General features: G+C 37.2%; 1 protein-coding gene across 1 annotated transcript in view; it reads right to left on the bottom strand.

The window, feature by feature from the left end:
- LOC103481331 (protocadherin-15-like) overlaps positions 1–19,949 on the bottom strand; it is a 222,603-nt gene that overhangs the window by 80,515 nt on the left and 122,139 nt on the right. The window contains exons 17-20 of the mRNA XM_081600402.1: positions 16,493–16,625; positions 15,055–15,134; positions 13,447–13,540; positions 9,134–9,262 (exon numbers count right to left, since the gene is read on the bottom strand). Of these exons, the coding sequence (XP_081456528.1) occupies positions 9,134–9,262; positions 13,447–13,540; positions 15,055–15,134; positions 16,493–16,625 (436 nt within the window). The remainder of the gene's footprint in view (positions 1–9,133; positions 9,263–13,446; positions 13,541–15,054; positions 15,135–16,492; positions 16,626–19,949) is intronic.

Genomic DNA, 19,949 nt, shown 5'->3' on the forward strand with positions numbered 1-19,949 from the left:
TTCATATGTTTCTGTAAAACATATTAAAATTACAGTATTATAAATACAGCTTTATGCTGTGCAATCACAGTGGGATGTCACTTGCTCAGACCACTTGATGGCAGCACCATTCAATTCTTATTGTGAATAGACATGAATCAACAGGTATCATGGGCGGATTAAGAGAGGACAAAGTTAAGGAGATTTTTGTAAAGATACTCTACAAAGGAATGAAATAAAATTATTTGGAGACATGCTTCTTCCTGTATTATCTGATGCACTAGATGTTGCAAAAGCCATTCTCACCATGATGTGACCACTGCCGTACCTGACTGTTGGGTTATTGTACCTACTAGTTTTTAGAAGCCTCATCTTTACCAGCTCCAACATGTTCAAGCCATTATGGCCAAATAGCTCAATCTTTGTCCCTTCTTAGTGAAAAACGTTTCACAAAGACACATTTGGTTTATCCATGCAGGAAAACTTCAGTGAAGTTAAAGGAGGAACAAGTCTTGGTGGAGAGCTGCTCTGTCTGTGTTAATGTTTCACTTGCTTATCTGTTGCCAAAGACGTTCATCTGCAAGTTTATGAAAAGGAAGATCCTACCCATTTCCCTTTCATCTGACAGTGACAGTCTGGATCAAATGGTTGAAACTTGAACCCAGTTTGGTGTTCTGACAATCTAATAATACCAAACACACATCAAACTTGAGTTTGGACTAGAAAAGTAGGCCAAGAGGAAGCTTGTGCAGTGGTTCTGACCTTGACTCTATTGAAAACTCATAGACAATGTTTAAAAGCTGAGTGTGTGCCAGGAAGCCTGATAATCTAAATGGACTGCACCGCTTCCTGCCAGAAAGGGTGGTCAAGTATCCAGGTAAATTTAGGCCAGAAGCTTATTAAGGACAAATAAATGTGTAATTAAAGTGACATTTGATAGGAGATTCAAGTTGGTTAAAATCATTCAACCACAGAAAAAGAAAGGGAGCCGAATGTAGGTCCTACAGCGGCTGTGGTGTGTCTACAGGAATGGAATCATTACACTGTGTGCACAATTATTAGGCAAGTCCTATTTTTGAGGATTATTTTTATTAATCACTAACTACAGTGCTCTGTTAGTCCAAAAATGTTAATAAAAGCTTAACCTTAGGTAGTAAAAGTGATGTTTTGACTTTCTTAGGAGAATATCTATGTGGGTACAAATAGAGACACATTTTTATTGAGCAGAAATATATTTTTTAAAAAACACATTTTCCCATCTCACTTTTTTTACTTTCATCTGTTTAATAGAGAATTATAAACAATTTAAAACTTTCAAATAAACTAATATCCCTAAAAATGACGATATGGTCAGAATACTCACTTACCTAATAATTGAGCACAGTGCATGCTCCCATACTTTCTGCTTCTGTTTCCTCATGCAGAACACACTAAGCTCAACTGACCTAGCCTGGAGGGGAGCAGGGCAAGGTCATGCAACCAGCAAAAGCTGCCATATTTTTATTTTCTGTTCCTTTAGATGACTCTAATTATTCTTACGACTAATTGTTACAGTTTGCAACTTTACAAACTCCAATTCAAACCACCTGTAAACTAACACACACAATGACCAGCAAATACCATATTGTCCTTTATATATCAAATTTCTTTACCACGACAGCTGCACTGGCACTCGCCCTTTTTGAATGAATAAAATGTTTTAAAGGTTTTTACGTAGCATCTTACATCTGCAGCCAGTGATGAGACCAAATATATTCGTGACCTGACTTATACAGATTGCACACTGCATAAGTTTATTACTAATACTGTGCAATCTGTGTAGCATCTTTTTAGTGTAATCTCCTGCGAACACACATTGTAAGCTTCAATCAGGCAGCACGTTGGTATGTGTGCTCTCTCTATCCTTCTGTCCTTGTACTTTTTTTTCCCCCCAGAGGGTCTGGAGGTATTTTACAGCAAAATTTAATGAGGCAGTACTTTCAGTTTTAACTTGATAAAAAAATGCAGTACAATGTCCTCCTCTCCGTTTTGTTACACTTTTTGAATCTGGCTGTCCTTCTGTGCCTGTTCTGCAGTCAAACTCTGATTTCCTCTGCACATAGTCTTTTTCAACTAGTAAAATAAGGTGGAAAGAAAGTGACAAATTGCTGGCTGGTGTTCCTCTCCACCTCTCTGAATGTTCATCCTGTGCAATCAGCACTCTGACAGCATTAAAATGGATGAGACCGGAGCAAACGACACATTAACGTCGTCGTCTTGTGTGCGGAGCTGAATCAGGTGTTGCTCTCACCAAAGGCATGAAGAGTTAAAAAATAATTGCTTTACTTGCTTTTAAGTTAAGAACACTATGTACTGCACTACACTAAATACACAAATGTGCATCTTTCTGAGGACTTACTCAAGTTGTAGCCCTTTGTTGATCCTTGCAGTCTGACACTAATTCAAAAGGCTCTTTGACGTTTCAGATGTGGTTTTAGGGGTTGGCAATTCTCTTGTCAGTGAAAAAACGCTGGCCAATATTGGTCATAATACCTTGAAAGCAAAATGAAATTAACAAGCACATAGTGTCCACTGATGATGAAAATAAGGACACGCGCTATTTAAAGTTGGTGGAGCAGGGTTGTGAAATTTAAGACAAGAAAAAATATAGTGGAGACGGCCGCATTTCATCATCAAACAGTAATTAAAGCATCGCATCTGATTCCTTTCTTTGGGGACTTTATGGCAAAGAAGCAGGGACAAACAAGAAGGGCAAACTTTTAATAAAAAAGATAAACATGCAGGTAAGAAAAGTAGTTCAAATCACTGTATTATTATTTATATATCTGGGAAGCCCACCTATCCCAGATTTATTGTTGTAGCACATATTTAGCTGAGATACCTGAGCTGAATGCTACTTGACTCGCGATTGGCTGCCATTGGCAAAGCAGCCAATCCAGAGTTGCCATTTACTGGTCTGGCTGCTGATTGGCTTTAGGCCCAACAGTACAGGAGACTGTAGATGTTAGGTTCTGTATTCATGCATAATACTGTAAGGTATAGTTGGTTTTTGAACTAATAAATTTGGCAGGTATAAGCATTTTTAGAGGAGCTTCCCAATATTCCCAGATTTTAACTATCTCTGTGCGCCTGCTATACCGGTGGTCCACTGTACGCAGCACATATGCTTTAAATGTTTTTAAAAAGAGGGAATAAAAAGCAAAATGATAATGAACTACTGCATAATTGTACTTATTTAAATTGAAAACAAAGTCTTTTGCTTCTGGTGTTTGCAGTAAAAGATGTTTATTTAGATTTGGGACCAAACACAAAAACTGCCCAAGAAAATCTACCTGATGGTTAGAAGCTCATGTAAAAAGCAACCTCACCATCATATCCATTCATATTTACAATCCACTTACTCTGCTTTAATGCAGCAACTTGTTTTTGTGGTGACCCATTTTGTACATTTCCTCAATTTTCATTCATTAAACTTTTAATCCATCTTGCGCAGTAATTATTTGAATTAGTGGAAATTAGACAGTGTCTTGGCAGCGCTCTGAGTTAGGAGTCCTCTCCATTTGATTTGTATTCAGTGACTCATTGCCATCCGGGGGGGAAACTGTGTTAGAAATTTAATGGGGCATCCAGCTTTTGTGCGATTATCATGGGTTGTTTGGAAAAGGGAGATAATTGACATGCGGACAGTCATACAGGCAGAAAGTAAATCAGGAGAGAAGCTGGAGGCTGATTTGGAAGCTGCTTTCAGTTTTTACTTGGTATAAAGTATCGCATGCAGATTTGCATTAAAAACAGGCGACGCAAAGAGTTTTGAAATCCAAATTTGAGAGGTTGAGGATGAATTTGGAAGTGTCTGATTAAAGGACGACTCTTTTCTGAGTGACAGCCACTACACACAATTATATTTTTGAATATAAAGCTGGCACTTAGGATGATTTATAACGCATATTTTGTAGACATTCACAAAGACACGGATATATTTTGTTTTCTCTGAAGTGCATTCTTCCAGCTTAATTTTGATTTTCTTTAAGAGGACTTTATGAATAAGTTCATGAAGCAGGATAACTTTTTTTCTGTATGTTTTGTCCACAGTTAGCAGAAGCAAAATGGGATTTTACTGAATTCTGTGACTTTATGTGTCAAGCGTTTAGAAATAAAATGTCATTCCTCAAAAACTCAAATGGAGATCAAATATGTGTCATTATAAGTGACAAACTATTTCACTATTTCATTGCCTTTAATAGTTACTCGTGCATTTATGTGACATTCACTTTTTTAATTTGATTTTTTTTGAGCTCCCATATCTTTAAGCCACCAACTTTTATAAGTCCCGAGATCCAGACTGAAAATGAAAAAAAAGAAATCTTGTAATTTACAGCACCAACACACGCAAAAAACCTGCCAATTTAACAAAACAATGAAAAAAAAGTTTATTTAAGCAGTATTATCGGCTTTTAATAGGTCGTTACTTGTTTTTTGGATTTGCTATACAACATTTTCAGCATAACCTCTGAATTAATTTACAAAATGAATGAATGAATGAATGAATGAATGAATCTCCAATAGACTCAGAAAGGATACAAGGGAATAAAACATCCTGATTGTAACATCCCCACTGAAAATCTCCTTTGATCAACTCTTGCCAGTTTATTTCATTTTTGATTATTAACGTGACTCCTGTTTGCCTGCATCACACAGAAAAACAAGTCAATCTATAATTTATGTAACTTTGACTGCTTTTAAGAGTTTACATGAATTTCTAAATGCATGTATAGCTTTAAAGGCACATGGAAACATGCCATCATGCTATCAATGTTTCATCATTGAAATGCTTTTTTCGGAATCTTTGCTTAACTCTACTTGACAAATTAAAATCTCTAAAAATAAAGGAAAATATTTTTTTTTCTCCTATCCTAATAGACAAATAAAAATGACACCAGATATTAAACTACAGAAAAAGCAACATAGGGCTTTTCTCCAGCGCCAGATTTTTACAGCGTTATATTTTCTAAAATAAATTACACTAATCAAAGATTGGATTATTCACCTCTTGTCAAATGCTTCAGTGTGATTTGAGTTTCTTGGCTGTGCATCTAATAATGTGTGCTTCTTTTAAATAAACCCTTCATCTTTCATCTCTCCTTCACCATGTTTTTCACAGTTTCAGAAGTATAATTATAACACCAGACAGTTAAAAGCTTCAAACATAATAAAAATAATGTCTAATTTGCCTAATGTCTGTTGCTTTTCAACGCAGTGATTAAAACAAAAATCTAGAAGTCTGAAATTTCTGCTGTCTATACAATAATTATGTTGCAAGTGCTAATGCACCTTTTCTTTAAGTTCACCCTCTTTTCGTTTTTCCTATATCACGTTGGCATCTGTGACTTTAATTTAATGTACAGAGAAAACTACAAGACCGATACACAACTCAGAATTACATAGATTTCCCTGATGTCATTAAGCACAAATGTGTTCCACCAATTGAACCATAAAGTTTTTCAAAATGTTTACATGTCTACATAAGCTACACACACAAGGAAGACTTAGCAATCCATTTTATATGCGGTTAGTTCATGTGACTGTTTCAAACAATTATTGATGGCAAAACATGAGCTTTGATTTGCCTTTTTTATTTAAATTAGTTTAAGACCAAAGCTGTTTGACAATAATCAGAATGGCGATAAGGAACTAATGTTTCTTTTCACGCTCATTGCTTCTAACAGATCTGCCCAAAAATATTTATAAAGTGAGCTGACCTTATGAAAGAATTAATATTCGAAACCTTTAACTCTTTTGATCAAGTTACACTCTTGCAGGTTTCTCTCTCCATCCTGCAGCAAAGCATCCCCACAGCATGATGCAGCCGCCACTGGAAATGTTTTCAGGTCAATGTGCAGGTTTTACAGTTCTTGGTTACCCAACATATTGTGTGTTGACTATTTACCCATTAAGTAACTCCTCAACGTAATTGACTATGCTGTTTTTTAATGTTTTTAAAGTAAAGGGTCTTAAACATAAATGCACCCCACATTTTCAGATTTTATTTTCTCCCCATAGCTACACACTACTCTGTGTGTCTAACACATAAAATCCCAATAAAATACAACAAAGTTTGTGACTTGAATGTAAAAAAAAAAAAAAAAAAAACTAGTTTGAAGGGCATGAAAGAATTTTGAAGTACATTTGAACTCATAAAAGAATTTAATGAATATGGCATATAGCACTTTTTTTAAAAACTAACTACTTAGTTTGAGAAGCCTAAACCCTTCCCGATCTACACATAAAAAAGTGGAGGACAGACTGACCTAGTGCAATCATCAGCTTATTCAAATTAATGCTATTTTCTGTTTTTTTTTCCTTTGTATGAAAAGGATTCAATTATCAAAATTAAAGTAATTTAGGCTCCTGCAAAATAAGGGTGTGGATAGATTAATGAATACAATTTGGTTTAAGGACCAGAGCTTTTATCTCCAGACAAGTTTTCAGACCATAAAGAAGTACTTTGTTATTTTTTGAAAATCTCAGGAAGAGAGCAGAGGAACCGTCTGTGCAGCAGAGATAAGCTTTCCTCTTCTTTTGAACTTGAGAAAGCTGTCTCTTCCTCACACTTACCTGGAACTTGTCTACATCTGCTATATGTTATTTCCTGTCAAGTATCCCTTTTTTCTTTGCTCTGTCTTTTATTGCTAGTCCACCAGCAGATTTTTTCTCTTTTGCTAACGCGATGGGAATCCAGAACTTAACTTTGGGTTTATCAAAGTATTGAACACTGTAGCACAGCTGTTGCTAGCCTAACCAGTTCTGTTTAGCCTTTGTTTATGAAAGCAAATTCACAGCTTTAGTTTACAAATTATATTGAATTTAATAAAAAAAAAAAAAAAAAAATTGCCTTGTTACATTTTATTCATAGTATTCCATTTGTTAGATACTTAATGTAGTAGTAGGATACTTTTTCCTTTTCCCAGACATTTTGCTACTCAAAAAAATTGTCAGGAATCATCCTCGTCCTTCTGCAGGAGTATTTCATCTCCACTGCATTGCTCTATTTTGTGTGTTTTATTTCCTCAGGCACTCAAAGACTTCCCATTGCCTTGTAGATCATTCTGTCCTGCTTTACCATACGTTGATCTCTAAAGTAAAGTAACGTCTGCAAATTCATTCAGAAATACGGTTAAACCCCCAGGTACGAGCCCTGGTTTGGACCGACGCCCAGAGTCGTGCCTTTCCCGGCCCGCTGAGGGATAACGCCGTCTGTTTTGCTTTGGAATCCGTCCAAGGTTCCTTGAAAGGCAGGAAGTTCAGAACTGGAATGATTTCAAGTGCCCTCTGTTCAGATCAGGCATGGCTTATGGATGTTGCATTTGGCCCAAGACCAAAAAGTGGAGTGAAAGTAAAAAATGTACAGTGTCTGGAAGATATTAAGCTTTTTCTGCATTTACAAAGCTTGTGCTCAAAAATAAAGGAAAGCGATTTCACTTTTAAATTTACCACCTACTGCTCAACTTGTTCAAAATACTATACAAGGGTGCACAAGGGGTCAAACATTTAAAACAGGAATAGTCCAAGTGTTGAACTGCTGATTAACATTTAGAAACCAGCAAAGAGTCAGATGGATCAAAGGACCCTTGACACCAATGTACAAAGGCTATAAATTAAGCTAGAAGTAAATCCAAGTAAGAACACATCTGAAGAAGTGTCTTTAAAAGATCAGAGCTGATCAAAGTGTAAGATTCACCCATGAGCCTCTTAAGGAAAATAGGCCAGTCAGTGTTGAGGTCTGGAACGTGATGTTTTGTAAACATGTTATGCAGCAGTGATTTTGAATAATGGCAATTATTTCATATACTCACTTGATATTTTAAAAAGATTTAAAATGTTGCCACACCTTCTTCACCTCAGCTTCACTTTTATGTCACGAATAAACACAAAGTTGCAAATAATTGTCCAGTGGAAGGAAATGGATGAATTTGTTGCAGAATTCTTTACAAATCAAAATCTGAAAGGTGTGGCGTGCCTTGCACCCAACTTTCCACCCCCAACAATAGAGTCAAAAGCAGACCAATCAGAGCTTTGTGTAAAACCTGCAGATGAAGACCAAGGCTTCTTTCTAGAATACATGGAGTTGCAAAACTTGCCACCCAAATGCTCAAGCAAACTTATGTAAAATTGATCTTTGGTTGTCGCAGCAAATGAATGTAACCGGAGGGTTTAATTAAAGTCACTGTAACTATTTCTGTGAAGTGTGAGCACCTGTTTATTTCATTCCTTTAGATGTGCTGAAGGAGATACACTGAGGAGAATTAGCAGTCTAATTAATGCAACAAATTAGCATAACCTTGCTTTAATGTAGGTTAAAAACAGACAAACGTTAATTCCTGCCGGAGCTACAAATATAACGCTTTTTCTTGTACAAATCATGAAGACAAATTAGGAGAAATTACTAATCTATGCATACGCTTTAAATAGCTGTGTGTGTTTAACCGTAGGTGCTCACAGTTCCCCCATTGCTAAGCAGTAAGATATTGTTCGTAAGCTAATTGTGCACAGAATATTTTTGGTATAGGTTAATTTGAGTAAACTTTCTGTTTTGACAGCATTTATTTACTTCCGTTGCTACTAAAGATTGAGATAATTTGTAAATCCATGTGAGAGTAATGCTTTGAAATGATGGTAAATACGAGCTCAGAACGAGGGTGTGTGTAAAAGGCAACATTCTAAAAAACATTACGCCTTTCAGTCCTAATAACAATGTATCAAGACCCAACAGATGGTTAAAACTCCAAGAAAATGATTTGTGCCATTTCCACCGTAGAGCGAGCTGGACCGTGTCATATGAGAAATGATTCAGACAAAAAGTAATCTGTCATTGACTCGGCCCCCTGCTGGGCTTTTAAATTGTGCAATCAGGGACTTGTTGAAACAGTCAGATTAATTTTTCTTAATTATCATGTTTTTGTTCAAGTGTCATTATTAAACGAACAAATTATTGCTCATTAAAACAGCTTAAACAAGTACACAGCCTTGCGGGAAAACACAATCAACACATCGATGTCCTTTGTTTTCACACGGGGACCTCATTAAAGAAGCAACTGTGTCGTTTTTAGCTTCCAGGATTTATCTTGTGAAAGTGCGCCATGGCGGATCTCCTTACCACGATCTGCCCAACGAAGGCGTTATCCTGCTCCTCGATGACGGTGAGATTCACAGGCAGTGAAGAGTTGAACACCGGATCGTTGTCATTCACATCAGTCACCGCCACGTTCACCACAGCAGTGGAGGTCTACAAAATGACACAAACTCGCACATTTATAAAAAGAAATAGTTTTTCTGATTCATTGAAGAGCTCTTCGTCAAATATTTTGAAACCCAATAGTAAAACACTTTCCTAAGGACTGCAAGGACTGGACCTGCAGTCACTGAAGGTCCAGTCCCTGCAGCCCTTGGATCTTCCACAATGGCTCTTAATGACTTTGGATGAAAATGACAAGAAAAACAACTAATATTTTTATATATACTGTAGATATAAAAAAATATTCTCATGGAATAATTGCATAAAACAATGTCTACTTGTTTGCAAAGTAATTATATCCTTTAATACGGTGTAAATCCTGTAAAACAGGTATTTTTAATTATCCAAAGAGGTTCTGATACCTGCCAGAAGCTGTTTGCATCTCTGCTAAAAGTCACATTGCTTCTGCTGATCACGCAAAAATGTTTCTAAATGTGAAACTGGCAACATTTTTAGAAATATTTTTGCAGTCCTTAGAACAGCAAAAGGTTAAAGCCGATTGATTCACAGTCTGGAACATTCACAAGAGAAGCATTTACCTACATCAAGCTGTCGTACAGTAAAGTAGCAAACATCGTCTTTACAGTAGAATAGGCTCAATGCGCCAACTTGTATAGTTCTCGTCCTGTGGCAGTATGATGGATTCACAGGCCAAACAGCCAATTAGGCACTTTGTAGTCTGACACTCTCCCTACAGGACATTTAATAATATGAGAGACAAACAGGTGTGTATGTGTGTGCACAACTACAGACAACCCAAGGCCTTTTGGGCGATACTGATTAATGGACCAGTGTAAAGCATCTATGCTCCAGTCTTCTGTTCTTCTTTTTCTACTTTTCTTTTTCTCTGAATGGTCTTCTGTGGCTGCCCTGTTCAACCCATTCTTCTCTTTCCCAAACTCTACTCTGCCTCATTCTCAAAATATAATGTAGCCCCCAGCAGAAAAAATGTTTAAACTTCCTTCACCCATTTTTTTCCCCAACTTTATGTCCTTTGGGCCTCAAAGATAATGTACTCATCATCGAGCTCTAGAGGCTGGTTGAGACATTGCATGTTAAGTTTGTTTCAAGACCTATTTATAGGGGGTTCTTGAACACCTCTGAAATATTTCTCTCTTTCCTTCCCATTCGTTTAACTCAGTTTTGCATGGATGTCTATGATACAAGGTCAGGAACATTATTATGAATTTTATCCCATTAACATCTCCATATGTATTCGCTGACACACATATGAGGAGATTTTATTTATTGAAGACGATGAACGTCGTTTGGATGCCTGACTAACAGACGGATTGTGAAGGGAAGAGAAACCAAAAGGTAAACTAACAAATGAAAACAAGCAGGGAAAAAAAAAAGAGAGAGCAGCGGATTGGTTACACTTTAGTTAACAACACAGAGTGAGACACAGATCACCTGAAAAGACTCAGGTGATCTGTGATGAGTTCGATAAACAAAAATCACACACCACCTGTGAAGATCACCAGTCGCTATGATCATCTCAAAAAGATGGTGATATTGAGAAGCAGTTGTTTTTAAAAGGTAAGAACAGTTCAAAATTCAGCTTCTTTTCTTGCTTTTGTTTTTTTTTTTTTTCAAACCAAAATTCATAACTGCAGAGCTGCAATGAAAAACAGTCCTCATTGTTCTTAAGAATACATCGTTTGATCTTTGGTGAATTTATTATTTTGATGCCTGATTAACAGGTAGATGGAGAGAGGAGAAAAGCCCAACATCTGCATGGATCAATGCAAGATACAAATGTATTTTTTTTTAAATATGAAGAATTATTTATGACTTTTTAACGTACTCTTTGATAAAAAAAAAAGTACTAAAGTATGTGATAAGCCACTGACAGTTTAAGTGATTTACAAGTGGCATAAAATGGATGCCCTGCTCTCCAGCATCCACTTGCATCTTGGCAGGATTGTAATATCGTGTAGAAAAAAGCTTTTGCTCCATCAGAAAGGGGAGGAAAAAAAAGGGCGATCTGAGATCCTTGAAGTCATGTACCCCAAAGAGTTGAGACATGTAATGGGGGCTGTAGCAGAAAAACGAGTGATGAAAATGAGACACAGTGTTTAGATGGTAAGGAGATGGTGAATAAGGAAATGCAAAAAAGAAAAAAAAAAAAAAAAAACAGCCAGTGCACAGTGACCACAGGGGGTATGAAATTGGAACCAAACTAGAAAAGTAGTTTCTGCAGTTTGCCTTCCACAGGAGGCATAGAAACATCTGAAAGATATGTTGGCAGAGATGCAAAGAGAATTTTAACAAAAAATTGGAAAGTAAAGAGTGAATTACTGCCACTGATATTCACGCTTTATAGCCAACAAATACCCAATTGTAGTAATACAGCACACTTTCCTTAAGATTTAAAAATTATACACAGCATGATGAAATAGCCAACAACTGTGATTTAAAGAGAAAACAGAATTTTTAAGCTATGTTCAGAGTCAAAGCATTTCTAGATGAGGTCAAAGGACCACACACTCGGCCATTCACAGTTTGTTAAAGAAAACTTCACTCTTCAGACCATGCCACCATCCTTCACTGCTGCCTGGTCTGTTTCTGTTGCTCAAATGCCCACAGCTGGCTCTTTAACAGCGTTCGTACTTTGACTGGTCAAAGAAGGGTCAAACTTCATGTAAACATGTAAATCTAGTGGATTTATCTGAGGAAAAGTTTTTGTTTGCTGCCTGATGAGTATCACCCACTGACAGACATAACAGAGAGAGAAATATAGTCCGTTTTTCACCTCGTCAGAAGTTGCAATTGCAAATCTGTTTGGTATGTTAGAATTCTAGGGAGACAATGGGTGCAGGTTCACACTGCAGCCTGAAGTGACCCAATTCTGATTTTTTGGCGATTCCGATTTTTTTTTTGCCGGGGTCGTTCACACTGCCAGTAAATGCAACCTTTATGTGTTCTGCAGTGTGAACGGGCAAACGACCTGAAAGTGTCCCGCATGCGCAGTAGAGGGCGCAATAGCGTCAGCGTTCTCAGTGTTCTGCCAACTGCCATAAAAAGAAGAAGAAGTGCTCAGTGTTTGCGGAAGTAAACATGGAGGCTAACGGTGGAGCTTAGCTTACATATTTGAAGTTGGTATCCGGCCGGAGTAACATATTAACAACTTAATCCTCATATAGTCCGTCATGGTTGTTGTTTTTCTTCCCGCTTGCGCGTATCAGGACGCAGAATAGTGAGATTTGTTGAAAAACAGTGAAGTTCAGTTCGGATGAATACAACCTGGACGTTAGGTCGCATTTGAATCGGATACGTATCAGATATGGGTCGCATTCGAAAAAGAATCCGACCTGTGCTGTTCACACTGCCATGAAAAGATCGGATACAGGTTGCATAACGTCAAAAAAATCGGAATTGGGTCGCCTCAGGCTGCAGTGTGAACGCACCCAATGACGACGTCGCATTAGGAAGCTAATGAGCAACACTGGTAAACCCAGGCAGTGTACTCACACACAGCGGTGAGGTATGATGTAGCAACACATGGCATCTAGATGAAGATAAGATTTGGCCAAAGGGTTGCTCAGAGACATCGCTCATTTGTAGAGTTGATGGAAAAGTCGATGAATGAGTCAAGACAAGGGTCTCAGTAGACATGCGGGTTTGTACAGGATATTGTGGAAGCAGATGGCTGAAAGGGATGGCATTTGTGAGACAGGAATGAGCTGGTTAGGGGAAAAAAAGTTTGGATAAGTTTTGCAGGGATTACAGCAGAAAGGTGACATAAGAAAAAGGTGGATGAGAGAGAAAGATTTAAGCAAAGGGAAAAGAAAGATTCACAAGTGAGACTTGTTGAATTAAAGGATTTGGAAAAAACCTCCAGGGGGATGTCGGGGTGGCAGAACAAAGCAGACAAAAGGAGGAGGATGGAGACTCCTCTGTAAGATGAAAACCAGCAGTATCTGAAATAGAAGTCATTCTATATATTTTCTCCTAAGTTCTTTTCAACTTTTTTTCCTATAATTTACTACTTTCATAAATGACAAGTATTTCCAAAACTGCCTTTAATGATCCTCTTTCTACATAACACAAAATGTTATGTTCGCAGCAATTTGCTTCCAACAGTTGCTCGATTTGATTTTGCTCAAAGGCTGTAAAACAACTCAAGTAAGGAGAGACAGTTAATATTGGTGAGGCACAGCTGAGTTTCTTACTCCATCTGGGCGTCCATCTGAGGCGGTGACAATCAGGATATAATGATCCAGAGACTCCCTGTCCAAAGGCTTGTCCAGAATTAAATACCCTGAACTGGAGAGAGACGACAGACACATCGGATTGACGTTGAAGGTAAATGCTTTGAAAGAGATCAGAGCATGAATATAAAAGACACCAAACAATAGAAGTCATCAGTAAAAAAACAAAAAAACAGGCAAAAGACAAAGCAGGGCAAATCAAGATACCATGGTGTAGAATACCGAGTTTAATTTGACGAGAAGTTTCTGTTCAAAAGTCACTGATTGCTAATCATGTGCAGCACTCCTTCTAATTTCATGCATTTGCCAGATTTGTTTGTATGCAAATACAAAATCGAAATGAGTTGAAAACCAAACGCTTAGACTTTTTTGCAGTGCCTTGCAAAGTAATTCATACACACTGAACTTTGATAACACTTTGCCATTCGCAAATTCTAATGTATTTTACATTAGAATTTGAATAACACTAAGCAACCCGTAATTATAAAATGAACGAAATGCTACAAGGTTTTCAAACTTCTTCACTGAGAAAGAAATTTGAAGAGTGTAGTACACATTTTTATTCAGCCCTTGCAATCTCAATATCTTTGCTCCGATTGCAGCTGCAAGAACATCTGTTGACATTTTTTTCAAACCTTGCCATGGATTTTCACTTGAAATTGGTCATGGACTTTGACTGGTCCATTCTGATATACAGCTACGGCCATGCTCGAAGCTTAACTTTCCCTATATTCTCCAGTTTTATTTTTTGCATCATAAAATAGGTTTTCTCTGGGACTGAACTGTATTTAGCTACATCCATCCTCCAGTAAACATACTGGAAACTATGCATCCTTCCTTCAACATTACAGTCATGAACTGCTTTGTGTTGGTGTATCATTAAGAAACCCCAATGAAATACATTGAAATTATGGTTGCAATGTGACAAAAAGTGAAGAAGAAGTGGGTATGAGTCTTTTATTTTGGAAGGCACTGTATGTAAATGGCTTCTCTGGAGGCTGCACTGGACAAAAGCCTCTCCAGCAGGAGGTGTGTTTTTTACTCTGATTATGGGTAATTTAGTAATCCAGATGGCAGCTCATGTCTTTCCTTTCTCCAACAAAAACACCCTCCTGGGTGCTGTCACTGTAATAGACAGGGATGTATCTTATAATACAAGTTTGTACTCATTGTGCCACTGTGTGGAAAACACAGCTGAGGTACTGCAACATTTGGGCTTGTATTGGAACAATGTGTAGTTTCACAGACATCTAGCTAAAAATGTACCCTCCACCATTATGGGATTCTGCCCTTCTTGAGTTTATTAAATGTTTATTTATACCTCTTTCCTACATTTACCTTTAAAACGTAATTTTGTACCCAACTGTTTACCTTTCCCACCCTCTCTTTTTCCATTATTTAGCTATGGATAATTTTCTTGCTCCTCCCTTCTACAAAGTTGACAGCCTGTTACTAGTAGCTCTCCTTTCTTTTAGCATGTATACACTATATCCATATTTTTCTGAAAGCACACAGCCACGTTTCAGATATAAGCACCTAAATAAAACTTGATCACATTTCATGACTTACCTCTGCTGCAGTGCAAAATTTCCATTAATATCTCCACTGTGGATTTTGTAGGTTATTGGATCCTTCTCTCGATCCACTGCCTTAAAAAGAAGCAGACAGTTAAACAGGTTTAAAGGCAGACTGACAATGATTTTGCTCTTGTTATTTTGAGAAGTAACACCTGAGTGGTGAAAGAAGAAGGTATTTGAGGCAGAATCTGTGCATTTTATGGTACTTTCCCCTATGTTGCAGAAAATGTAGGGGAGAACAAAATGATAAAATCAATCATGCAGACTTCTAGTAACCTGTGTGCAGTGCAAGTTGGTGCTGATTGCAGCATCATTAATTGCCCAAAAATTCATGTCTTGGATTCATTTCTTGAGGTAATTATGCCTTGGCTGCCACTCTGTAAACATTCAGACACAGTGAAAGACGGAATGCAGGCATCATTTGCTTAAATGTTCATATCTATCCATGTATCATGTTATTTTTAGATAAAAAGTTAAAGAGTAAATTCATCTGGAGAACTCAAAGGTATTACACACCAAATCCAACACACTCTAGAAATAAAAGTGATATATTTTGTTTCTGATTATTAAGTCAGGAGGCTTAAATATTAAACACAAATTGCAGTAAAGGCAACATTTGTGTAAATGAATATAATGAATAAAATCTGTGAAGCATGGTGATTGGAGTGTAATAATTTGAACTTATACTGTTTCTTATCGTCTATTTAACCTTGAAATACAGAAGAAAAATGTCAGCTGGTGAATAACACTCATCAAGTGGATATATATATCGTACTATATCCTATTTCTCTGTAAATTGGGGTAAATTGTACTTTTAAATTGATCTTAAGGCTTATAGTGCTTTAAATCATTTTAACCAGGTTTTCACACCTAATTTAGATTTTATCATTAGAAAAATGTTGTTTTCTGTTATGGCCATTGTACCTCCATGAACAATGGCCATGACACCTGAATTAAGCAGTAACGTAATGTTGAAAATTTGTCCTTTGAACAGTCGGGAATTATTATTCCTTTGAGCCAAGATGCTGGAGGACACAATCAGCAATTACTAGCGTTCCATCAGTTGGTGTTGGTTTGCTGACAGTGTTACTCCTACCTTGGCAAGCACTTATATGGTTACCAAGGGGTAAAAGCAATGAGGAGCTAAGTTAATTAAAAAGGGAAAACAAAAATGACATTTAATTATTGTAAGAGTTTAAAAGATTATCATACTTAATGAATAAAACTTTCATGTGGTTAAGCCTAAGGCGATGCATTAATGATTAAAAAAGCTAAAAAAAAAAGAAAAAAAGTCCAAAATAATGTTGTTTTTTGTGTTTAAATCTAAACAAGCAGGCAATGCAATGTTTCAGCCAATGCAGCAAAGATTTGATCAGACTCTTTTTGATGTTCTTCACATTGTGTGTGTGTGTGTGTGTGTGTGTGTCTACCTGCAGATTAAGAAGTGTAGCACCAGTCCTCATAGCCTCACTGATCTCAAGGTTGTATTGTTGGAGAGGAAAGCGAGGAGGGCTCTGGTTGTTTGGGGGCAAAACTTCAATATATACTGTTGTAATGGAAGACCTGAACAGAGTGAGAAAAGGTGAAAGACAAAAGACTATCAGGTATAGCAAATGGGAACAGATAAGGAGAACACTTACACACACAGACAGAGTGCCAGCTACAGAGTGTCTGATAAATTAACAGCAGCCCTAGAGGAATATTAGAGGGGAAAAGGTGTCAAAGAAATAGGAAAATAGAAATGTAACAAAGCATATAAGGGACAGTGAAACAGACTGAACGACTCATGATTTAAGATAAAAAAGGGCTGCACAATTTGTTTTCTGGCTGTTACTGTGTTTAATCAATAAAAACCTAATGTCAGCAACAGTGTAAGTGACAAAGAGTTTAAATAGAAGCATTGCTCCTGGGCTTTACAAAAAGTATTTTTGTCGTCTGTGGATCTTGAGCCATCTATTGAACAGTCTTGCAAACTTCCTCTGGTGTTTCAGTGACTCAGTTTTCCAACGGGTGGTGACCTTTTAGTGAAAGAACATTTTGATGTAATCCTGCTGAGTGAATGCAGGTGGAAACAGTTTGCCCTTTGGGGCTGCTTTGTTATTTCAGCTAGCACTTTTGTTTTAGCTACTTAAAATTTTTTTTGCAATTGCACATAAAAACTTTACACTTGCATCACAGCAGTTTTATAGATACTGTATGGAATCAGAACCTGTGTGAACCTTTTTTTTTTTTTTGTCAAACTATTGCGATTTATTTGTGGTAACCTTAGTAACAGAGCGATAGCTGAAAAGTCCACAAAAATGTCAGCAGTTTTCTGTTGTTGTCCAGGAGGAGCGAATGCTGCAACTCAATCAGATCAGCTGGGATTATTTAGATAGAAACTGTTGAATCTACTTTGAATAATGAACTCGACATACTGTACTGTTTGATCACTTTAATTGGAATGCATGTGTGATTGAATTTAACTTTTTTTTTGGTAAAGTGCTTTGAGATGACATTTGTTGTCAAGTGGCACTATATAACTGAACTGAACAGAAGTATAATCAATAATTGTGTGCCACGTTTATGTTTAAATATACATTAACAGGAAATTCACACCACATGCCAGCTACAATCCAAATACTCCACACAAAGAAATAGAACAAATTAGTCCTGAAATCAACTTATGACCATCAAAGTGGAATGACAAGTATAACGGGTATCACACAGAAAGGAAGCTCCAAAAAGTCATTTTAGGTCAAAAACCTAATTTAAAAGTTTTAGTATTTAAAAGGAAATCCTTCCATCCGTCAGTCCAAGTTATTATAAAAGGATTTATTACTATTTGATGGACTATAGAGAGTGTCTCATGGCCAACTTATCACACAAGGAGAATGTCACAGAAGGTGAAGATTTGTGTTGTGACTCAGTGACCGTGTGACTGACCAACCTGTCCAACTGGTCCTGGTGCTGGCACAGAAACCACAACTAGTTGGTCCCTTGAACCACTTTCACTTTTTTTTTACCTTCACAAATTTATTTTAACAATGCATTAAAAATTAAGGTGTTGCACTTTTAGCTTTAGCCATGTTGAGATAGAGTCCCATTTTCCCTCTGCTACAGTAGAAAGAGAATGAACCAGCCATGACCTGGTGATTCTCAGGATTTCTAACAGAGGAGTAAAACCTGTAATCAGCAAGGCTGCCTAAGAACCGTGATCACTCAGAGCTCAACAGCTTCATTAAAAATGTATTCACTGAGAAAGACATTGACATGCTGAAAATTTATTTTCCTGATGTAATGTTAACAGTCTAACGTTTCAACTTATTGCTAGCCTCAACAGGATTGGAAGAAATAGGAGTATCCATTAACACTTCAAGCTGCTCAATTTGATAAAGTAGTATACAGACAGTGTCTTAATAAGGTACAAATCAAAATGTGTTTTGGTGTTATTGGATTTGCAAAAGAAAATTAGTGGAAGGGAAAAAGGAAATCATATTGATTTTCTATTTCACAAAGCATCAGTAGAAACATCATTTGGTTGAGAACTTGACAGATGATCATTTCACTTTGGTAAATAAAGACTTAATTGCATAGTATTTACTTTCCCCTCTGATAAACAACTCGAACTGTTCAATATGCTCTATTTACAAACATTTCCCTTCACTACTTTCCCCCCCTCCAAACAGAATATCTTATTTTGCACCTAATGTTTTTCTTTTGTAAAGATTACATTATCTAACTGATAAATTCTAATTGGTCCACAAAGAAATAAAATCGGATTGCTTCACAAATGAACCTTGGAGAGAAAACTGAGGTGACATGTGTAATAAGCACTGAATACATACAGAGAAAAATATAAAATACGTATCTTAGTAATAATATTTTCAACATGAATGCATATTGAGAGGCTAGTTTCATATGTTACTAAGGTGCAAGTTTGGCCAATTCCTTCACACACGCTGGACATAGATTTCAATGTCTCTGGGGGGATGAGGGGGTCATTCTATGCACACTGATAATCAATTCTGTAGATATTCAGTTAGATACAAGTCAGGTCCTTGACTGTGTCAGTCTAGCATTTCCTTGACTGTGTATTTGGGGATTTCTTGGAAATAAGCATTCCTTTCATCTTCAGACTCATATCAAAAACATGTTACATTTCTCCTTTGATCCTTTCTTCAAACATATGGAGTCTGCGTGTATATTATATTCTGTAGGACAGAACCCACCACAATGTGCACACCTGCACTTCTCATTTTTTGGCATGGTGTTTTTTGGGATGATGTGCAGAGCCACTTTTCCTCCAAACATGGTGTGTGCATCAATATCCAGTGATTTCAGCTTTGGCCTCGTCTGGCCAGACTATATTGCCCAACTGGTTGTACAAATCTTCTGCAGCAAATGCTGCAGCCGTTGATTTGTAGAATGAGTATGTATGGAGGCCATTGTGTTATTTGTTATTTTAAAAAACATGTCATACTTTAGTCAGACACCTTTCACTGATAAGTTAACAGCAACCCTGCTGAGTTTGTTTAGTAGATAGCAGCAGGATTCCTTTTAAATACTGACAGATTCCAGCTGGTTTCTTAGGTTTCGATTCCTTTTAGAACATAGTTTACCTAATGTGGTGTTTTGCTTTCTCCTTCTGGAGCTGCAGTTTCCCCAGAGCGCTCAGCAGAGACCTGGAGCTGCTGGTACCGCACTAAAGAATGGTTCTTCATTGTTAAGACCATCAGCAAAAGGACAGAAGAAGCTAGATGAAGACATTGTTGGTTACTTACATGGTAAACGTAGCCCTCCATGTTTATTTTGTCCCTGTGCCTGATTACTAGCTCTGACTTCTCTTTTCTTGTTTCCCCGTAATTCCTCCCGTGAGTCTGTATCCTCTATGCAAGATCGTCTGGA

The sequence above is a fragment of the Poecilia reticulata genome, chromosome 19 (assembly GCF_904066995.2).
Source record: "Poecilia reticulata chromosome 19, P_reticulata-male-v2, whole genome shotgun sequence".
In the NCBI taxonomy this organism is placed as follows: Eukaryota; Metazoa; Chordata; class Actinopteri; order Cyprinodontiformes; family Poeciliidae; genus Poecilia; species Poecilia reticulata.